The 21,307-nt window shown below is 40.3% G+C and overlaps 1 protein-coding gene across 1 annotated transcript in view; it reads right to left on the reverse strand.

Moving 5' to 3' along the window:
- TTN (titin) overlaps window positions 1-21,307 on the reverse strand; it is a 278,672-nt gene that overhangs the window by 12,576 nt on the left and 244,789 nt on the right. The window contains 28 exon segments of the mRNA XM_043577187.1: window positions 592-891; window positions 1,006-1,311; window positions 1,431-2,015; window positions 2,119-2,421; window positions 2,971-3,273; window positions 3,754-4,053; window positions 4,156-4,443; window positions 4,564-5,157; window positions 5,358-5,639; window positions 5,725-6,030; window positions 7,647-7,952; window positions 8,080-8,376; window positions 8,473-8,763; window positions 8,891-9,196; window positions 9,298-9,600; window positions 9,697-11,763; window positions 11,847-12,146; window positions 12,260-12,547; window positions 13,273-13,566; window positions 13,884-15,650; window positions 15,761-16,066; window positions 16,163-16,465; window positions 16,708-17,007; window positions 17,119-17,406; window positions 19,058-19,354; window positions 19,472-19,774; window positions 19,868-20,455; window positions 20,553-20,849. Coding sequence (XP_043433122.1) covers window positions 592-891; window positions 1,006-1,311; window positions 1,431-2,015; window positions 2,119-2,421; window positions 2,971-3,273; window positions 3,754-4,053; window positions 4,156-4,443; window positions 4,564-5,157; window positions 5,358-5,639; window positions 5,725-6,030; window positions 7,647-7,952; window positions 8,080-8,376; window positions 8,473-8,763; window positions 8,891-9,196; window positions 9,298-9,600; window positions 9,697-11,763; window positions 11,847-12,146; window positions 12,260-12,547; window positions 13,273-13,566; window positions 13,884-15,650; window positions 15,761-16,066; window positions 16,163-16,465; window positions 16,708-17,007; window positions 17,119-17,406; window positions 19,058-19,354; window positions 19,472-19,774; window positions 19,868-20,455; window positions 20,553-20,849 — 12,468 coding nt within the window.

Below are 21,307 nucleotides of genomic sequence, written 5' to 3' on the forward strand. Positions count from 1 at the left end.
CATAGTGCTTTTCCTGGGGTCCTATGGAAAACAGGGATTCAGTGAGCACACCATTACATTATTATGTAGAGTGACATTTCCCTTTACATTGGGAGACATCAACAATGTATAGGAGTGGGATGCCTGGGTGGCTCAGTCAGTTAAGCATCCGACTCTTGATATCAACTCAGGTCATGATCCCAATGTTGTGGGATTAAGCCCCACATTGGGCTCCACGCTGAGCATGGAGCCGGCTTGGGATTCCCTCTCTCCCTCTCTCTGCCCCTGTCCCACTCTTGTTCTCACTCTCACTCTCACTAAAAAACAATGTATAGGGGCTTGGAGAAGTATGAATTATGTCTATAAATCTTTAGTATCTTGGCCCTTGTTTAGGTTCTGCACCTAATATCTACTGAAGTTATGTGCTTGGAATGACTTCCTGTAGAATGTATTGGCTATTCCATGTGTGTGTATATGCCAAAGTGAGTGATTATGCCCAAACACTTGGCCTCCAATAAAGTTTTCTAGATATCTACTTAATATAGGGAAAGAATTAGCCTTAACATGTTACTTAGTTTGTAGGTCATGAGCAGAGAACTAATGCCAACTTACATGTTAGTTTAGTCTTTACAGACATAGCAGTTCTTCGAGGTCTGCTAAGCCCAGTCTCATTCTCAGCAAAAACTCTGAATTCATATTCAGTAGATTCTAGCAGACCCCCTATTGTGAATTGCCTGTCCTTGATGCGGTCCTTATTGCTCTTCTTCCAGGCACTGTCTCCAGACTGCCTATATTCAACCCAGTATCCAAGGATTTCTTTGCCACCATCACATTCAGGTTTCTCCCACTGTAGAGTGACGCTGTCTTTGGATATTGAAAGAATCTCAAGTTCTCCAGGTTGGCTTGGCTTATCTGAAATATTTTAAAACAATTGAAAAGGGAATCAGCTTTATTGCTGAAATAAAAGAGAAAGACCAAGATGGCTTGCCTCTATGATTTGAAACCCTTTAGAAACTCTCTCCTTACCAAATGGATCTTTGCAAACAACTGGTTCAGAAGCAGGGCTGGTCTCACTTAGGCCAACATCATTCTGTGCAATGATGCGGAACTGATATTCAGCATCAGGAACAAGCCCAGTGACAGTGTACATTGTGGTCGTTATCTGAGTCTTGTTGTGTCTGACCCACTTGTCAGTTGATGTCTCCTTGCGTTCAATGTAGTAGCCTGTGACTCGAGAACCACCATCGTCTTTGGGCCGGGACCAGGACAAGCTGACAGAACTCTTGGTCACATCAAGTACTTCTGGAGGATTGCTTGGAGGCTCTGGAGGATCTGGATATAAAGTAGGAAACGTGTTAAGAGTACAACCCCATATCTTGTAAGCTGATGGCTTACAAAACAAAAGAGTACTGAAAGAATTTTTACAGTGTTGTGGTTGGAAGAGTACTTACTCAGTGGTGTTTTTGGTATGACTGGTTCCTCAGACTTCAAAGGTTTGCTTATGCCAAACTGGTTTTCAGCTGAAACACGGAAATGGTATTCCACATTCTCTTTGAGGCCTTTTACAACCAGAGATGTACCTCGGACTCTGGAATCAATGGTATACCAGGCGGCTTTAGACACTTCTCGTCTCTCAAGAATATAGCCTAAGATGTCGGCACCGCCATCATCGGCAGGGGGTCTCCAACTGACCCTTACAGAGCGAGCTTGTATGTCGTCATATTCAAGTGGCCCTTCAGGAGTGTTGGGATTTCCTATCACCCTGACTTTGATGTAAACAGCCTTCTTGCCACACTTGTTTTCCAGAACCAGGTCATAAGTGCCAGAATCATCCCTGTCTGCTTCTTTGATTACAAGCTCAGTGTGTGTTTCAGAGGTTGCAATCATGGCACGTTTACTAATATCTTGGCCTTCCTTGGTCCATTTACATATTGGGAATGGTTTTCCTTTGATTGGTATGGTAAGTCTGATGACTCCACCTTGTCTTACAAAGATACCTTCTTGGTATCTTTCATCAAGTTCATAATCAGGATATTCTAGGAAAAAAGATCCAGTTACAATTAGCATTTTTGTGGGGTGGATGGTAAGAAACAAATCTTAAGACAATCATAGCAGGAAGTAAATGATCGTATGTCTTACCGAGCATTTCAGTGACTTTGACTGTTCCTGGTACCTCAGCAGGCTCCCCAGGTCCACCAGCGTTACAGGCTAGGACCCGGAATCTGTATTCAGCGCCCTGAGGTAGGTGTGTTAGAGTATACTCCCGAATCTTGGTTGGAGTGGTGTTACATTTGGTCCATTCGTGTTGATCTACTTTTTGCATTTCAATCAAATAGCCTGTGACTTTAGATCCTCCTTCATCTTCTGGAACACTCCAGGCCAGGGAGACTGATGTCCTTGTTGTATCAGTAACTCTTGGGTTTTGCGGCTTTCCTGGAGGAGCTGGGAATAAGACAACAACATATTGTTAAAGTTGCTGCAAAGCTGAAAATCAACTGTGCCACCTAACATTCAGTTGTGTAAACATGAACTGTTGGCATTAGAATACACTGTTGTTAAAATTTTATTCATTATTATCAGTTAAAAATACTCAAAACTCTTTTTCCTTTGTCTTAAATGTGCTTTATTTATGATTACTGCCATCTTACGTTCATTATCAGCTTTTAAAGTGCTTTCAGAGATATTGTTCTAAACATTTAACACTGATATAGGGCATATATTTTAAGTCCCCCCCCTTTTTTTTTAAAGAGTAGGGAATAGACTCAAGAGGAGAATAAAAAATTACTTGCCAAAAGTTGCTAGGGGCTGGAGCGGGGAGGGGATTGGTGACAAATGAACTTTTTGGGCTGATGAAAGTATTCTGTATTTTTATTGTAGTGGTGGTTATATAACAGGACCTTTTCAAAACTTAGAATTACATATTTCAGAAGGGTAAATTTTACTACATTAAATTATACCTCGATACATTGACTTAATACAAAATGTATTTACCAATTGGATCCATGGCAACGATGGGTTTGGAAGGACGACTTGGTTTTCCGGTCCCTCTCACATTAATGGCTGTGACACGGTGTTCGTATTCTAAGCCTTCAATAAGGCCAGTGGAACGGTACCGTGTCATAGTCACTGGTACTTTATTTACACGGACCCATCGATCTGCTCTCACTTCTTTGCGCTCTATAATATATCCAGTCACTTGGGAGCCACCATCATTTTCTGGTGGATACCAAGTCAGTGTCATGCCATCACGGGAGACATCAAATATCTGTAATGTTTCTGGAGGTCCAGGAATACCTGCAGCAAGACAGAGGTAAACACATTATGGCAATGGGAATAAATTAAAATAAAGACGCCTACATTTCTGTGTGTCTTAGCTTTTTAAGTAGTATATAAGGCTTGTGACCCTTTTTCTAACGTTTTCATTTTTGTACTTTTCTTGAGGTTCCTCACTTTCTTCTATTTTATAAACATTTATTAAGCACACATTCTGTATTTTTTTCTGTGACCTAGCTAGTCCCTCTTGCCTCCCTCCCTCCTCCCTTTTTGCCTTCCTCTTCTCTTTCATTAAAACAAAACAAAACAAAACAAAAAAACAAACAAACAAAAAAAACTAACCATGTTGAAAACTTCCAAGAAAATTCAGAAACCTTAGAAAGACCCTGGGGTTAATTCTGTGATCTATTTTTGCTTAGGGCATAGTAAAAACAAATTCCTTTCTGTTAACATTCAGAATAAGGTGGGGAGAATGGGAGACTTAAAGGTCCAAGGACTTACTGATGCTGCTGCGACATTCTATGACCTCAGACTGTAAGTAAGAGCCAATCCCAAAGCGGTTTGTTGCAGCCACACGGAACACATACTCATTTCCTTCAATGAGTCTGGTAAACTTAAATGTCGGTCTAGTCACTGATTCAGACACTGGCAGCCATCCTGGACGATGGGCATCACGTTGTTCTACCACATAACCACTCAGTGGAGCACCACCATCCAATTCAGGTGGTTGCCAGGAAATGGTAATTGAAGTAGCATCAATTTCATCAATCTTAATAGGCCCAGTTGGTGGACCAGGCTTGTCTATGAAAGAGAAAGAAATCCAGGAAGTTAGTTTTCACTTCAAATCAAAATTGGGTGACTGAACATCAACAACTTGTGTGTGTCTTTGTCACACGTCCTTACCAAGAATGATAACTTTAATGGTCTCTGAAGTAGTTCCAGTTACATTCTTTAATTCAAGTGTATATTCTCCAGTATCTCTGATAGTGGTTTCACGAATGGTTAATTTAGCTACTTTAGTATGAGTTTCAACCGTGACACGCTCTGATTCTCTTAGTTTAGAACCAGCAAAGAACCAGGAAGCAGCAGGAGGTGGGCGACCAGCAATAGGTATCACCAGTTCTACTGGTCTGCCAGCTGGGACATGGATGGTCTTTTGAGGCATTGTAGAAAGATCGATTGTTGGCAATACTGTGAGGAAAGAAAGTAGGCATTTATTCTTAAGCATTATTTCTAATGACGAAGTATCACGAATTCAGAATTTTTATTTTACCTACTATTATTGATGTTTTTTGGCAATTTGATACATACCTCTGAGGTCTTGTACAGTTACGGCTGTCACGATCTCTCTTGGTTCTGACACACCTTTCTCATTTTGTGCCCTTACTCTAAATAGGTACTGTTCGCCTTCGTTTAAGGAAATAACAGTGTGCTCTAGGACTGTGGGTTTTAAGGTGACAACCTTCATCCATCTCTCAGTGCCAGCTTTGCAGGCCTCAAGAACATATCCAGTGAGTCGGCTACCACCATCGTAGAGTGGTTTTTCCCAGGCAAGAGTAACAGTTGATTTGGTGACATCGACCACTTCTAGCTTTGTAGGCACCAGAGGTACTTCTGAGACCAGAACTGCATCAGATGTTTCACAAGGTTCCCCAATGCCATAAATATTTTCTGGCAGCACTCTGAAATAGTACATGGTTCCTTCTACAAGTCCGGAAATTCGATAAAGTGTCTTGCTACATTTGGTAGTTACTGTTTTGAATGCTCTCATGGCAGCTTCACGCTTCTCAATAATGTAATTGTTGACAGGAGCTCCACCATCAATTGTGGGAATTTCCCAGGTAATGGTCACAGAATCTCTTGATACTTCCTTAACTCTCACTGAAGGACAGGGACCAGGAGTATCTAAAAAAAAAAAAAAAAATAGAATGCAAGATTCATACTTATTTGCTGATTGGTTGATAGTTTTTTTTTTTTTTATGGGAAAATGTATTCAACATAGTTTCTCTCTAGAAAGGTGATCAATCATAGGACAAAGTGTAATTTTTTTTTTTTTTTGTAAGAAATCTACTCCTGGCATAGTCATTTTTAAGACAAATACTTACCATATACTTTAACAAGGACTGTTGCTGATTTCTTGCCAGATTGATTTTCAGCTTCAATGGTGTATTTTCCAGCATCGTACCGGTTAACTTTGTCCACAATAAGTAAAGAGTAGCTGTCAGTGGTGTCAATAATTGCCCGGTTTACAAGGTCAATGCCCTTCTTGCTCCATGTAATGACAGGAGGTGGTCTTCCAGATACAGACACCATCAGGCGCAATGAGGCCCCAGCTCTGATGGTCACGGTCTTCTTTAAATCATCTGCGAGTTCTAGGTCTGGTATTTCTGGAAAGTAAATGTCAAAATTTAATTAATTCATGAACAGGTATGATGAGAAAATAATTCACCTAAAAGCTTATATTACAAATACCTAGTCTCTCCACAGGCTCAATTTCAGCAGTTGACTCGCTGTATTCACTCATACCCTTCACATTCACAGCAGCAACCCTGAAGGAGTATTTCTGGCCCATTTTAAGGTCTGGCACGGTGAATTCAGTATTTCTTATTGTGGCATTGGTATGCACTCGGTACCACTGATCGGTGTCTTTCTCTTGCATTTCAAGAACATATCCCGTGATGTCAGTGCCACCATCATACATGGGCTTGGTCCATGCCAAACTAATGCTGTACTTGGTGGTATCCACAACTCTTGGAGCAGAAGGTGGTCCAGGGGTATCTATGGAATTTAAAAAGGGGGATTCAGACATGATACAAATAAGGAAGTTTTGAGGTTTGTATTTTTGGTTTTCGAGACTCACAAGTGCATTATTCTCCCCCTGCCCCACCAGTATTTCAAAAGGTCTTTTAATGTTGTAATTAAGGTTTAAGAAAAAAACCCTATAATTTATTAAATTCAGTATTTCCAAAGGCCTTTATTTAGTAAAGGATTAAAAATTTAAAAAGTGGGATTCATTGAAGATGTATCCTTACGGGCCATAAGAAACACAAGTTAACTTATAATCTTTGCATCTTAACCCACAAGTATGTGGTTAACTGATCTTTCTTCTGATTCTTCTATCCCCAGAAGTGTAAGGCATTATTGTTCTTTGTTAGCACTCACCAAGATAATCTATGTAATTTAGCTCTTCTGCTAATATAGGGCAGCACTGTATGCTATATCATCATCTTCATCATTATTGAATTTAAAAAATTACACTTTCTTAGAAAGCTAGATGGTTTTCTTCTTGCTACTTTGGCTAGCTATTCTGGGTTCTTCTAGTTCAGCTCATTGCTTAACATACCTGTTCTCAGGGACTTTTCCTTAGTTGCTCAGCTTTCACAGTGTTAATATCACTTGTTACCTCTATGTTTCTAGTGAGTACAGGAATTGGTTTCTTCTACTTCCCCTATTCAGCCACAGTGGTTTACTCTTTAGTCATTGAGCTCAAACTCTATTCAAGGATTTGTCCCTCATTTTTGAAGGTCTTGTGACAATAATTTTGTTAGGTACTTATTATTTTTTTTTTTCAACGTTTATTTATTTTTGGGACAGAGAGAGACAGAGCATGAACGGGGGAGGGGCAGAGAGAGAGGGAGACACAGAATCGGAAACAGGCTCCAGGCTCCGAGCCATCAGCCCAGAGCCCGACGTGGGGCTCGAACTCACGGACCGCGAGATCGTGACCTGGCTGAAGTCGGACGCTTAACCGACTGCGCCACCCAGGCGCCCCAGTTAGGTACTTATTAAAATACTAAACTTTATGCTCTTCTTAAGACAGACTTTTTTTGGGGGGCACCTGGGTGGCGCAGTCGGTTAAGCGTCCGACTTCAGCCAGGTCACGATCTCGCGGTCCGTGAGTTCGAGCCCCGCGTCGGGCTCTGGGCTGATGGCTCGGAGCCTGGAGCCTGTTTCCGATTCTGTGTCTCCCTCTCTCTCTGCCCCTCCCCCGTTCATGCTCTGTCTCTCTCTGTCCCAAAAATAAATAAACGTTGAAAAAAAAATAAAAAAAAAGAGACTTTTTTTTTCTTTTTAGTAGTTATCACTATACCACATTTTTTCCATTCTTAGGAATATTTATAAAATATATCTCTTTTGTATTAGTAGTAAAATAATTTATTTTTTACATAGACTAGAAAATATTGCAATAATTTTCAACAATGTAACTGCTAACTTATCAATGAAAGTAGTAGTTAAAATGTTCTGACTTGGCTATACTTAAGATCTCTCTAAAAAGCATATGCTTTTCTAGATCATTCATAAATTCAAGAAGGTCTTGGAAATGGTATGTTGGAAAATTATTTGTAACATGGTTTTGATGGGCATTAGGTTAATGTGCGATTCTTAGAACTCACATGATGGTTCTCTGCATGAGATAAAGTTGGAAGCTTCACTGGGTTCACTGTTACCAGCGGCATTCACTGCGGTCACCCGGAACTGGTAATCACAACCTTCCATGAGGCCAGTAACCTTCAGCCTGGTATCATATATCACATAGTCTTTGTTGACACGTGTCCAGCGCAAGCTCTTTTTCTCACGTTTGTCTACTAGGTAGTTGCTGATCTCATTGCCACCATCAGATTCAGGTTTCGTCCACTGAATGATGATATGCTCTTTGCCAGCCCCAACTTCTTCAGGTATGCCAGGTTGTGATGGAATAGCTGTTTATATTTTTATGAAAATAAGGATGGTCAGAATTAGACAAAATCACTGTTGATATGATTGTCCTCCTCTCCCCCGGTCCCATTATATTTAACTACCAAGTTGTTTAAAAGTGTTAATACTCACTGAATGAGTTTCTGGCTACAATTGGCCCTGATTCAACAGGCACACCAGGGCCGTATTTGTTTACTGCCCGCACTCGGAATATGTATTCATTGTTCTTGATGAGTCTGGTAACCACATGGGATAGTGTTGGGCATTCGGCTTCAACAATCACCCAGTTGAGCCTACTGGTCTCACGTCTTTCCACGATGTAGTGAGTTATTTCTGCTCCTCCATCTTCCTGAGGAAGGCTCCAGGCTAAAGTGCACTTTTCCTCTGTTACTCTGCTGACAGTGAGATTTCCACATGGGCCAGGGGAATCTGAAACAAGTGTAATGGCAAGCAACGATTAAGATCTTTTTTTCTACCCACACTTAAAAATGCTATAAAAAATAAAAGAACATTTGACATGCTTACCAAGGACTTTGACCATGACAGACACAGCCTTGGTCCCACTGGCATTCTTCACTGTTAAAGTGTATTTTCCACTGTCACTTCTGTCACAGAACTTGATCACAGCAGTTGCTCGTTTGCCTGTATACTGCAGAGAGACTTTCTCACAGAGATCTAGTTCCTTGTCTCCTTTGGTCCAGATAATTTTGGGTTCAGGTTTGCCACCAACTGCAGCATCAAGGACAAGATCTGAGCCTGCTCTTATGGTAACCAGATCACCTTGTAATCTGGCATCCAGTTCAGCTTTGGGTGGAGCTGTCATGGGCAAAAATAGATGTGAATAAATATAGGACAGTTTATTTTCACATAAATTGTGATAATTTAAAAGGAGAACATGAACATTGAAAAAAAAATTTTTTTTTTTTTTTTTTTTTTTTTTTACCATATTCATCTCGGCAAGTGACAGGGCCTGTAGATTCTGATCCTTTGCTAATTACTCCCGCTGCATTCTTAGCCAACACACGGAATTCATAAGTGTCTCCTTCACTGAGAGCAGTCACAGTGAAGAAATTGTCAGATACGATGGTATAGTTGCACTTTAGCCAGCGACCATCTCCAACCTCACTGACTGGCTTACGCTCAATGATGTAGCCCACAACCTTGCTGCCTCCATCATATACTGGGGCAGACCAAATCAGGGACACTGTTGATCTTGTAACATCTGTCACCTCTGGTCTTCCTGGTGCATCTGGAAGGGATGCAAAAATGAAGTTAAAAAATACAATTCTGAATTTTAGTACCAGTAATGATGATAATAAATGAATGTACCCTTTAAATATTGATACATACCAACTGGGTTTTGAGCCATCATAGGTCTTGAAGCCTCACTGGCTTTGCTAACACCTGCAGCATTGAGTGCATATGTTCGGAACTGATATTCTAGTCCTTCTACCAAACCAGTCACTTTGTAGTTACACTCTAAGCATGGCACTTTGTTTTCTTTCACCCAAAGAATGGTGTTACGTTCTTTCTTCTCAACCCAGTAGCCAATGACTTTACTGCCACCATCATGGTAGGGTTCTTCCCAACGAATAGACATGGCATTGGCAGACACATAGTAGACTTCAGGTCTTGTAGGAGCACTTGGTGGGACTAAATATAAATAAAGGTATCAAATATGAATACAGTTTTATAAAATTCAAGGGAAATATTTAATAATGGACTTCAAAATATTCTTATTTTTCTTACCGAATGGATGCTCAGCAACTATTGGTGCTGATTCCAGAGGCTTGCTGACACCAAATCTGTTCTCTGAACTGACACGGAAAGTATATTCCATGTATTTTGTGAGATGAGTGACTTTAATCTGAGTGCGCTTGACACTGGAATTGACAAGCTGCCAGGCTGTTGTACCTGATTCACGCTTTTCAACTATGTAATTAGTAATGTCAGTGCCTCCGTCATCTTTAGGTTCAGCCCATGATAGGACACATGACTCAGCTGAGACAGATGAGACCTCAATGGGGCCAGTTACTGGACCTGGCCTTCCAATGACCACAACTGTGATGGTAAATGTTTTAACACCAGCTGTATTTTCCAGGGTCAAGAAGTATCTTCCAGAGTCACCTCTCATGCTGTCCTTTACAGACAGGGTGGTTCTGTCCTTTGTTGTTGTGATGCTCACTCGATCTGTGTCCTTAAGTCTCATTTCTTCAAGCTTCCATGTTACTTTAGGAGCAGGACGACCAGTGATTGGGACATCAATGGTAAATGTGCTTCCTGCTTTGCAAGTTATGAGCTGATTAGTAATTCCAGTGAGATCAGCAGTGGGCTCAATTTGAGGCTCCTTGATGATGACAGAAGAGAAGGCTTCTCTGGGTTCACTGTAGCCAGCGTCATTTTTGGCCTTCACACGGAATTCATATTCAGTGTTCTCAACAAGGCGCTCCACTGTGTAAGTCAGCTGTTTGGTGTGACCAGCCTCAACCCAGAAGTCAGATCCCTTTTGTCTCATTTCAAGGAGGTAGCCAGTGATCCGGCTGCCTCCATCATGGTCAGGTTTAAGCCAAGCTAAGACTGCAGAGGATTTACTTGTGTCAATGATATCAAGTCTCTTAGGTGGAGCAGGCTGTTCTGTGGCTACGATTGGTTCTGGCATTTCATAGGGTTCACCTACACCATACTCATTTTCTGCAGAAACACGGAAATAGTACGGAACACCTTCTGCTAGGTCACTGACCTTGAAGATCTGACGAGTGCATTTTTCACTGATAACCTGCCAGCTACGACGACTTGCTTCTCGTTTTTCTACCACATAATGATGGATTCGGGCACCACCATCAAGGATAGGAGCATCCCACATCAGTGTAACAGATCTGCGGTTCACATCCTTGAAAGTGATTGGGCCAGGTGGACCTGGAGAGTCTAGCACCTTTACAGTGAATGTGATTGACTTGCTACCACTATTGTTTTCTACAGTGAGGGTATATTTCCCTGCATCATTTCTGTTGCAGTTTTCCACGGTGAGGGTGCTGAAGGAGTCTGTTGTATGGATATCAGCCCGAATGCTGAGGTTAGAGTCAGGTTTGCTCCATACAGCTGTAGGAGTAGGTCTACCCTGGTAGGCAATGAAGAGGCGAATACTGGCCCCAGCTCTAACGACATGAGTCTGCTTGAAGTTCGCATCGATATCTAACTCAGGAGCTGTTAATCGGTCAACTGCTTTAATTGCACCGGTCGCTTCACTGCTGTCTCCTTTTCCGGCACCATTGACAGCACTAACCCGGAATTTGTATTCTTCACCTGCTTGTAGATCAGTGACTGTATATCTTGTTTTCACACATGCCTCTGCATTTACCTTGTGCCAGTCTCCCAAGTCAGCTTTGCACATTTCAATAATATATCCAATTATTTCCATGCCTCCATCAAACACTGGCCTAGACCATTCTAAGCTCACAGTTGTCTTGGATGTATCTGTCACTTTGACCACAGTGGGAGCACTTGGTGGGCTGACTGGCTCTCTACATTTGATTAGTCTTGAGATACCGCTTGCAGGTCCTATTCCTGCAGCATTTTCAGCCATGACATGGAACTCATACTCATTGCCCTCTATCAGACCAGTGACTTTGTATCTTGTCTCAGAGATTGGTCGTTTGCTGATCACTTTCACCCATCGTGTGCTCTTCTTTTCTCTCCTTTCGAGGATATAATGTTGAATTTCGTTGCCACCATCTGATTCTGGCCTTGTCCATGTCAGCGTAATGCTATTGCCTGTTACATTACTAGGTTCTGGAGTGCCAGGAGCATCGGGAATAGCTGTGAAATGAAAACAAATTAGACATGTTTGGTTGGAAGTTAATCTTTTGACATTATACCACTTAGTGAAAACAGACACTTACTGTATTGTATTTGAGCAACCACTGGGTCAGAATCAAGTGGCCTCCCAACACCAAACTTGTTGACTGCAGAAACACGGAATTGGTATTCATTGCCACTTATTAGTTTAGTGGCAGTATAGCTGTGGGCTTGACAATTATCTTCAATTAGTGCCCAAGCAAGTCTGCTGGTTTCCCGTTTTTCAATGATGTAGTGAGTGATGGGAGCACAGCCATCATTGAGAGGAGCATCCCACCACAGAGTCATCTTCTCGCCAGTAATATTGGTGAATCTTATTGGCCCAACTACTTTTCCTGGTGTATCTGTAAGAAAAAGTTTCCAGAGTTAATTTATCCTTCTCTATTAAAATGCAACCAGGCATGTCTCTACCCCAAGACTTGTAAATGGCAAGATTAAGAAGCTATTTCAGAAGTACCTTGTACTTTAACTTTAATTTCTGCTTTTGTGGAGCCCGATGCGTTTTTGGCTTCCACACTATATACACCACTGTGGTCCCGGGTAGCATCTCTAACAAAAAGGCTGGTGGATCCAAGGACATCAGTTATTTCCATATTCATCTTCTTTTCAATTTCTACTCCATCTCTGAACCAAGTTACTCGAGGTACTGGACGTCCCTGCACCAAAGCTTTAATTCTAAGGCTCTCTCCAGACTTAATAATGATGCCATCAAAGTACTCAGGGCCAAACTCTACAGTTGGTGGAACTACAAAAAAAAAAAAAAAAAAAAAAAAAAAAAAAAAAAAAAAAAGAAATGATATGTGTTAGTTTGGCTTAATAAAAACATAAATGTGTTTTTCATTAGCACCATCCTAAAGCATAGAAGGTAATGTTTATCCTGTGTTACCAAGGGCTATTATGAAAGTAGGATTGATAATTGAGAATTTAGATTACGGGGTTGAACATCTGCATGCTATTAGGTTATCTCCTTTTTATGTCTGTCATGTTATTAATTTGCATTGCCACTTATAAAAGGAGAAGAAACATTTGTAGATTGCTTACTTCCTAATGCTGCTGTATAGTCAAACAAGTTCCTATAAGAGGTCATCAGCTGCACTCAAGCAAAATGCTGATTGTACTGCTGGGTGTATATTGTATTTTAGTAACTTCGTAAAGCTTGACAGTTATTCTTGAGAGTGTTTTTCTTTATTATAAATGACTGAAATCAAAACTAAGAATTCATTCCCACTTGCATGCTATTTATATGGGAATGAAGCAAAACCATAGTCATGGTAAAAAGAATTGATACCAATGTTGTTTTTCCTTCTCTTCATCTGAAAGGTAGAAAATCTAATCCATCCACTTAACAACCCTGGGTAATCTGCATGAAATGAGATTCCTGCTCCCCCTTTTACAGACCAGGGTCCAAAAGTATCTTTAAAAAGTGTGAATGCTTTTAATCATATTTGGAAATCAGTTGTAAATGCTTACCATTTTCATCTCTTGTCATGATAATGCCAGAAGACTGTGAGGGCGGACTTATGGTTCCAACAGCATTTCTTGCAATTATTCTGAACTCATATCGATCCCCAGGACTAAGTCCTGTGACTGTGTACTGACATTCACTGACGTCAGTAAAGTTGCATCTGACCCAACGATCGCTCTCTTGCCGTTTCTCAATGCTGTAGGCCACAATCTTACTGCCTCCATCACGCAATGGTGGATTCCACTTAAGTGTGATGGTTTCCCGGGTAACATCAATATAGTCAGGAGTGCCAGGTGGGTCTAAAAAATTATATGGAAATTAAATGCATCATTTCTGTAACCAATTCTTCATTAGCAATGGGAGAAAAGTAAAGTGAATAAATCCCTCAAACTCATTTTAATTTCAATTTTTTGTAGCATGGGTCTTTAAAAAGAACTTTAAATTATTTTATTAGACTGACTTAAAATCATTTCTTTTGCTTTATTTGACCAGCACTCTAGTGATCAGAAGATATGTGGGAAGGTGATACGTGAAAGAAAAGCAGTGTGTGATTTATTTGTTAGTGACATATTCACTTGCTGAATTAAATATGCTTGAATAATATTCAGTTACTTACCTACTGGGGAAACAGCTAATGTAAATTTGCTTGGGTCACTGGGCGAGCTTAGGCCAGCAGAATTTTCAGCATATACACGGAACTGGTAATCTAGGCCTTCCATTAGTCCAGTAGCTCTATATTCTCTTCCAGATATAGGTGTTGTATTAACTCTTTGCCAGAGGATGCTGTTTCTTTCTTTCTTTTCAACATGGAATCCAGTAACTGCTGAACCACCATCGTAAGCTGGAGCATCCCAAGTTAGTGACATGCCATCAGAAGTCACATTGTATATAACTGGCTTTCCTGGGGGGCCAGGAATCCTGAACTGGTGTTTTGCCACAATAATGTTTGAGACAAGTGGCTGGCTGACTCCATATCTGTTTTCTGCCCTAACTCTAAACTGGTATTCAGCATCTTTGATTAGATTAGGAACTTTGAAAGTTGTCCTGGCAACACTTGAACAAACCATCTTCCAATTAGTTTGTGAAGCTTCCCGCTTCTCAATGCTGTAACAAGTGATTTCTCCTCCTCCGTCATCTTCAGGCACGTCCCATGACATGATGACACTGTCAGCCTTGATTTCATCAAATCGAATGGGCCCTTTGGGCTTTGATGGTGGGCCAAGTGTGATGATTGTAATGGGAAATGAGTTTCTACAAACTGCATTATCAAGAATAATGGTGTATTTCCCTCCATTCTCCTTCTTGACATGCTTAATATTCAAAGTAATTTTGTTTTCGGTTTTACTGTAACGAACATACTCGCTTTCTTTCAATGGCAAACCATCTTTCAGCCAACTGATGGATGGTTTGGGTTTTCCTTTATAAGGTAATTCCAGGTGCACATTATGCCCAATTCTCACAGCGACTTGTGCCCCAGGGATTTCTGACAGGTCAACTTCAGGTGTAATTATAAGTTCTTTCACTGTAATTGGCCCAATAGTGACAGAATCACTCAGTCCTTTCTCATTTTTGGCAGACACTCTGAATTCCAGCACTGAATGTTCCTTAAGTTGGCCAACTTCAATTTCACAGGTCTTACTTATACCAGCATGTGACCATATTTGTTCACCTTTACCTTTTCTTTCCACAACATATTCTGTGATGACACTACCACCATCAAAGTCAGGCTTGGTCCAATGCAGGGTAACAGATGTCTTTGTGGAGTCTTTCATTGAGAGATCACGTATAGGAGCTGGTACTTCAGCAGCCTTCACCGGCTCTGTAGTGTCACAGGGTTCCCCAATTCCAATTTCATTTTCTGCAAGAACTCTGAAGAAGAATGGAGTTTTCTCTGACAAATCTGTTATCTTAAAGGATGTACTAGAACATTTGTGTGACACTGAAGACCATGTTCTCTTGGTGGCATCTCTCTTTTCAATGATATAATTAATTATGGGAGATCCTCCATCAATGAGAGGAGGATCCCAGAACAAAGTGACTGTGCCTCGAGAAACATGTTTAACCTGTAGTTTCTGGCAGGCAGCTGGTGTATCAAGCACTTTAACACTCACAGTCGAAGACTTTGGTTGACCAACACCATTTTCAATTGTAAGAATATATTTTCCTGTATCGTTGCGAGTGACTTGAGGAATAATTAGTAATGAAGATGAATCAGTGTTTTGAATGTTGTATCTGGCATCACTGCCCAGATTCTTCTCATCTTTTCTCCACGTGACAGTAGGTGGAGGTCTGCCTTTAAAGGGAATCAACACATGTACATCTTCACCGGCTTTAGCTATAACAGAGGTTCTGAGAGCCACATCTAGGTCGATCTCTGGTTCCTCTGTAGAAACAAAATGGACATATGTTTTGAATTTTAAAGCAAGAAAATGAATGATTTCTTATCAGCACTCTAATAAAAATAAACACACAACCATACCAGTAGGTACATACCAAGTATATCTTTAGCTTGAACAGGTTCAGTCATTTCTATAGGTTCTCCTTGTCCAGCACAGTTTATAGCAGATACCTGGAAGTAGTAGTTGACTCCAGGTTTCAGGTTAGATACCACATATTCTGTAGTTCTGACCTCTCCCTTGGTAGAGACAACAGTCCATTCCTCTTCCTCTCCTTGTCTCATCGCAACAACATATCCGGTAACAGCACTGCCTCCATCGTAGACAGGTTTACTCCAGCCAAGAGTGATGGACGATTTGGTTGAATCTGCAATTCTTATCTTAGCTGGTGGGCCTGGAGGGTCTGGAATGACCATTCATAATACCATATTACACAATCATGTACATTTTAGTGACCTCAAAGAGACACAGCGAAGATGCGGCATTTATGAGCACTTACCAATAGGATCAGCAGCTTTGTAGAAGTCAGATGGTTCAGAAAATGGACCCTGACCAGCAGCATTTACAGCACAAACTCGGTATTGGTAGTCATTGTTTTCTGTGAGTCCCGTCACTTTCTCTCTGGTGTCACGGATAGTCTCCTTTAGGACTTTAAACCATCCTAGGCTTTTCTTGTCTCTTTTCTCAAGGAAATAGCCACTCACTTCACTACCACCATCAGCAATTGGCCTGCTCCAGACAACAGTCATTGAATTCTTGGTAATCTGTGTCACCTCTGGTACGCCTGGAGGTCCAGGAGTAACTATTTAAAAAGAAAAGGAAAAGGAGTTTGAAGGATCAACACCACTGATAAATTCATTTTCAAGAATAGTAGTTTTACTTATTATACTTTCCACCTTTTGAAAAGGATGATAATGAGGGGAGATGTGAGATAAAAGAAAATCAAAATCATTCTAAGAAAACATATTCACAAACTAGCAGAATAGTTTATTTGTAAAATATTCAAGCATTTGATTTCAGTTTCCTAATGAAATTATGTCTCACCAAATGCATTCTTTGCTACCACTGGATCAGATTCCAGTGGATCGCCAATTCCATATTTGTTCACGGCTCGAACCCGGAAGATGTATTCATTTCCTTTGATAATTTTGGTGGTTGTAATGATGCACTCTTCCAAATTTTCGGACACCATAGACCACACAACGCGGCTTGTCTCACGTTTTTCCACGATGTAGTGAGTGATTTTTGCACCGCCATCATCTGCTGGCGGGCGCCAGAGAAGAGTTATCTTTTCAGCAGTGACCGTCTTGAATTCAATTGGTCCACCTGGAGGTCCTGGTTTGTCTGTTAATGAAAGAATGAAACAATATGTCAATACTTTTTAGAAGACTACTCATTTAAAATTGCTAAGTTTTAGATAATAAAATATGATGTTGTCCTATAATCAGCACCTACCAAGGATCTGTACTCTGATGGTGGCTGAGGCTGAGCCCATGGCATTCCTTAGTTTTAATTCATAGATTCCACTATTAAGGCGATTTGCATCTTTTATGAGTATAGATGCAAGGTCAGTGGTATTTTCAACACACACCAGTGCATTGGTTTGTAACTCTTTATCATCTTTGTACCACTCAATTGTAGGCTCAGGTTTCCCAGAAATGCCAGCTCTGAGCTTCACAGATGTACCTGCTCTATATTTGACAACTTCTGTATATTCTAGAGGCAAATCAATTACAGGTCCACCTGCAAGAGAAAGAGATGAGAAATATTTAAAGGATCACAAGGATGGAAAAAATAATTGCAACTTCAAAGTACGGCCATTGGCCTTTATTAAGTAATATAGTACTTTTTTTTTTATATGGTAGTTCTAATTTTATTTACCTATTATTTTAAATTTTTTGTTTTTAATGTTTTTGTTTTATTTTTAAATAATGTTTTAATAATGTTTTAATGTTTTATTTTTGAGGTGGACAGAGCATGAGCAGGGGAGGGGCAGAAAGAGAGGGAGACACAGAATCGGAAGCAGGCTCCAGTCTCCAAGCTGTCAGCACAGAGCCCGACGTGAGGCTCGAACTCACAGACTGTGAGATCATGACCTGAGCCGAAGTCGGGTGCTTAACCAACTGAGCCACCCAGGCACCCCATATTTACCTATTATTTTAAACAGTAAAACTTTACAAGCCATAGTTCTATCCCAGATGAGGAAGAAAGGTTGTAAGGAAGCTCTGCCCTCCAATGACACACTAATTGCACAAGGACTTCAATGCCTTTGAAATGTATTTTAAAGTCTATCAGGTATTTAATTCTAAGGATAAAATGGGATATGGTAGTGAGAACATCCCTATAGAAGTTGTATTATCCATTTTCTTTCACTTCAGATTCTCCTTTCTTTTCCTCTATCTCCTATTCTTGTTATTTTCTCTTCCCAGTTCACTGATATCCAAGTGTGGATTGTTCATGTCTGACTCTTGAAGTCTGAATTCATTACTCACAGAGTATTTCACTGGACAGATTTTCTGCCAGGCTGGTTAGAAGCTTAGGACTTTTGAGAAACTAAATTTGAGAATAAATTTGACTTGCTTCACAGTCTCACAACAGTGTTCACAAAGCCTGATTCATAAAGAGCAGCCTTGAGGTTCTCAGCATGAGGACAGGCGTGGATACTTATGCCGAGACACCATAGAGACTCCTTGAACACACGGAACTTTTAAAAAGAGTATCATAGGGTACATAACCCTCATGAAATTTTAATTTTGAAACCACTGTTGAGTTGAATCTGTTCTTTATCTTCTATAATGGTCAAGTGTGTGTATTTTGTAATGACAGCAATGTAGACAGAGTTCTGGAGTCTGTCTCTTTGAATTCCCACTCTACACTGATGAGCTGCTTGATGTTGGGGAAGTTACATATAAGCACTCTAAACCTCAGTTTCTCTTCTGTAAAATGGGATAATGTTAGGGCTGTTAGAATTAGGGGAGAGAATTCATGAAAGCACCCAGTATATGTTAGCTGCTGTTAATACTATCATTAATGCCTCTGTTTAGTCTTTCATTTATGTAAGATGAAAATTATCTGAGCACTCAACCATGGTTTTGTTTTAAAATAGAAAAAAAGGGAAAGTGCCAACTCATAAATACAATCAAAGAATTCTAAAATGTTGAAGTTGCAAAGGACTTTAGATATCCTGTAGTCCAAATCTCACATTTTACAGTTAGGTCAAGAGACCAGGAGAGATTAAGGAATTTTCCTGAGATTCTCAGCTAGTTCATATAATTTCTTCAAATATCTAATTAAGGTGCATAGTCAAAGTTATTCTATAGATTAGAACCAGAAAAAGCAAGGAAAGATATTGGGTTAAAATGCTATTGGGATTAAAAGTTCTAAAAATGCTTACCATAAGAATCAATGCACGTAATGGGGCCTACAACCTCAGATGGATTGCTGACAGAACCAACGGCATTCCTAGCAAAGACCCGGAATTCATACTGGGAATTCTGAGTCAAGCCAGAGACAGTGAATTGAGTCTCGATAACATTGGTGAAGCTGGCCTTGGTCCATCTGCCATCTGGAAGGTCTCGTCTCTCAACAATATAGCCTGTAATCTTGCTTCCTCCATCGAAAGCTGGTTGTTGCCATGAAAGGTGGACAGAGTTTTTGGAAATATCAGTGATACGGACATTTCTTGGGGGTTCTAAGGAAATAAGAGAAAGCAAATCAGTGGAACTTATGTCAACATTATTTTGCTTTTCAGAAATAAGATTTTCATTTTTAAGTAGTCAGAATTGTCCTTCTTATGAAAAATACATACCACAGGCATCAATGGCTAGGACTGGTTCAGAAGGATGGCTGGGTTTTCCAACACCAGCAGCATTTTCTGCATATACCCTAAATTCATAAATAAGTCCAGCACTGATCGTTGTGACTTTGAAGTGAGTTGTGCGGATGACCAATTTGTTGGCTTTCTGCCACAAAATACTGTTTCTGTCTTTCATTTCCAGGTGGTAGCCTATAACTGCACTGCCTCCATTGGACACTGGTTCATGCCAGCCCACGGTGATGCTTTCCCGAGTAACATTAGTGACCCATGGTGTAGATGGTGGTCCAGGTGTTGCTACAAAAGACAGGAATCCCTTAGGTTAGTACAGATATTTAAAACACTTATGTAAATGAAAACCTGGGATCTTTGAAAAGTTCAACAACTTACTGTATGGTAATTTGACAATCACACAAGCTGAATCTATGTGATCACTGATGCCAAAGCGATTTTCTGCCTTGACGCGGAATTGGTATTCTTCTCCTGTGGTCAGTTTCATGACTTTAATCATGGTCCTTGCAACCGTTGCAGACACTTCAGTCCATACTGCAGTACTTGTCTCTCTCTTGAGTACAATGTAGTTGGTAACTTGACTTCCACCATCATACTTAGGTGGCTCCCATTTGAGAGTCACGCTTTCTTCTGTTATATTGCTAATAACAACAGGGCCAGTAGGGGGACCAGGCCTATCCAACACAATGATGTTAATGAAAGCTTTTGTTGTTCCGCTGGCATTGGCGGCAGTGATCTCGTATCTTCCAGCATCAGCAGTAACGCTTTCTTTGAGATTGATGGTCAGGTTCTCAGCAGTAATTTCAGTGTTAAACCTCATGGTTGCTTTCAGGGGGACACCATCTCTTGATAAGGTCACTTTGGGCAGTGGTTTTCCAGAAATAGGAATGTCGACTTTAAGGTTTGAACCAGCTCTAACATATACAGTATGACTTGGGAAATTCTTCATATCAATTTCAGGTGGTTCTGAAAGATAAGAATATGTCAGATGAAGGTGAAAAAGAGTTTCTAAAAATTAATATAAACCATTTCAAATTTTGCTTTTACATAAAATTAGACATACCCAGTTGTTCCTTAATAAGAACAGGAAGCAGAAGCTCTCTGGGGTCACTCAGACCAGCTTGATTTTCAGCAAACACCCGGAAAAAGTATTCAGAATTCTCCCTCAGACCAGAAACAACATGATGGGTTGATTTCACCACTGCGCATTTAACCCAATTTTTCTGTCCCTTTTCTAGCGCTTCAACGACATAGTGTACAATTCTGCTTCCACCGTCGTGTTCTGGCTTCAACCAGGTCAGGGAAACACTATCTTTGGATACACCTGTTACTCCAAGTTTTTCAGGTGGGCTTGGTTTTTCTAAGAAAGTAAAACATCAAAATAAAGGGATTATTACAACATTCCTCCCCTTATATGTGTTCTTTCTGCATTGTCAAAGAAAAATTTTAAATGAAGGCTACATACTTAATCTTTGATTTGAGTCTCTCTTTTCATATGACCAGTTTAGCTTCTGGGCCAAGCAAAACTTCCCCAAGCTTTGGTCATTACATGTCAGGATATGTCATTGGAGTCAAATTCAAATTAAGTGTCAAATGACTAGATTAAATGGTAAAATGCATCCCAAATTTATCATGGGTATAAAAGTGAGGAATAAGATGAAAAATCTTGTAAGATTTAGGCACACACATACTATATATGTGCAGTCAAATTCAGTTATACTTAAATTCAATATATATTTTCCAATTCCAGCTATGTAAGTTTCTGCAATTTATCAACAAAAAAAACTTTTTGTATTAGAGATTTCATGCTGTGCTATA

Source organism: Prionailurus bengalensis, chromosome C1 (assembly GCF_016509475.1).
Source record: "Prionailurus bengalensis isolate Pbe53 chromosome C1, Fcat_Pben_1.1_paternal_pri, whole genome shotgun sequence".
NCBI classification, from domain to species: domain Eukaryota; kingdom Metazoa; phylum Chordata; class Mammalia; order Carnivora; family Felidae; genus Prionailurus; species Prionailurus bengalensis.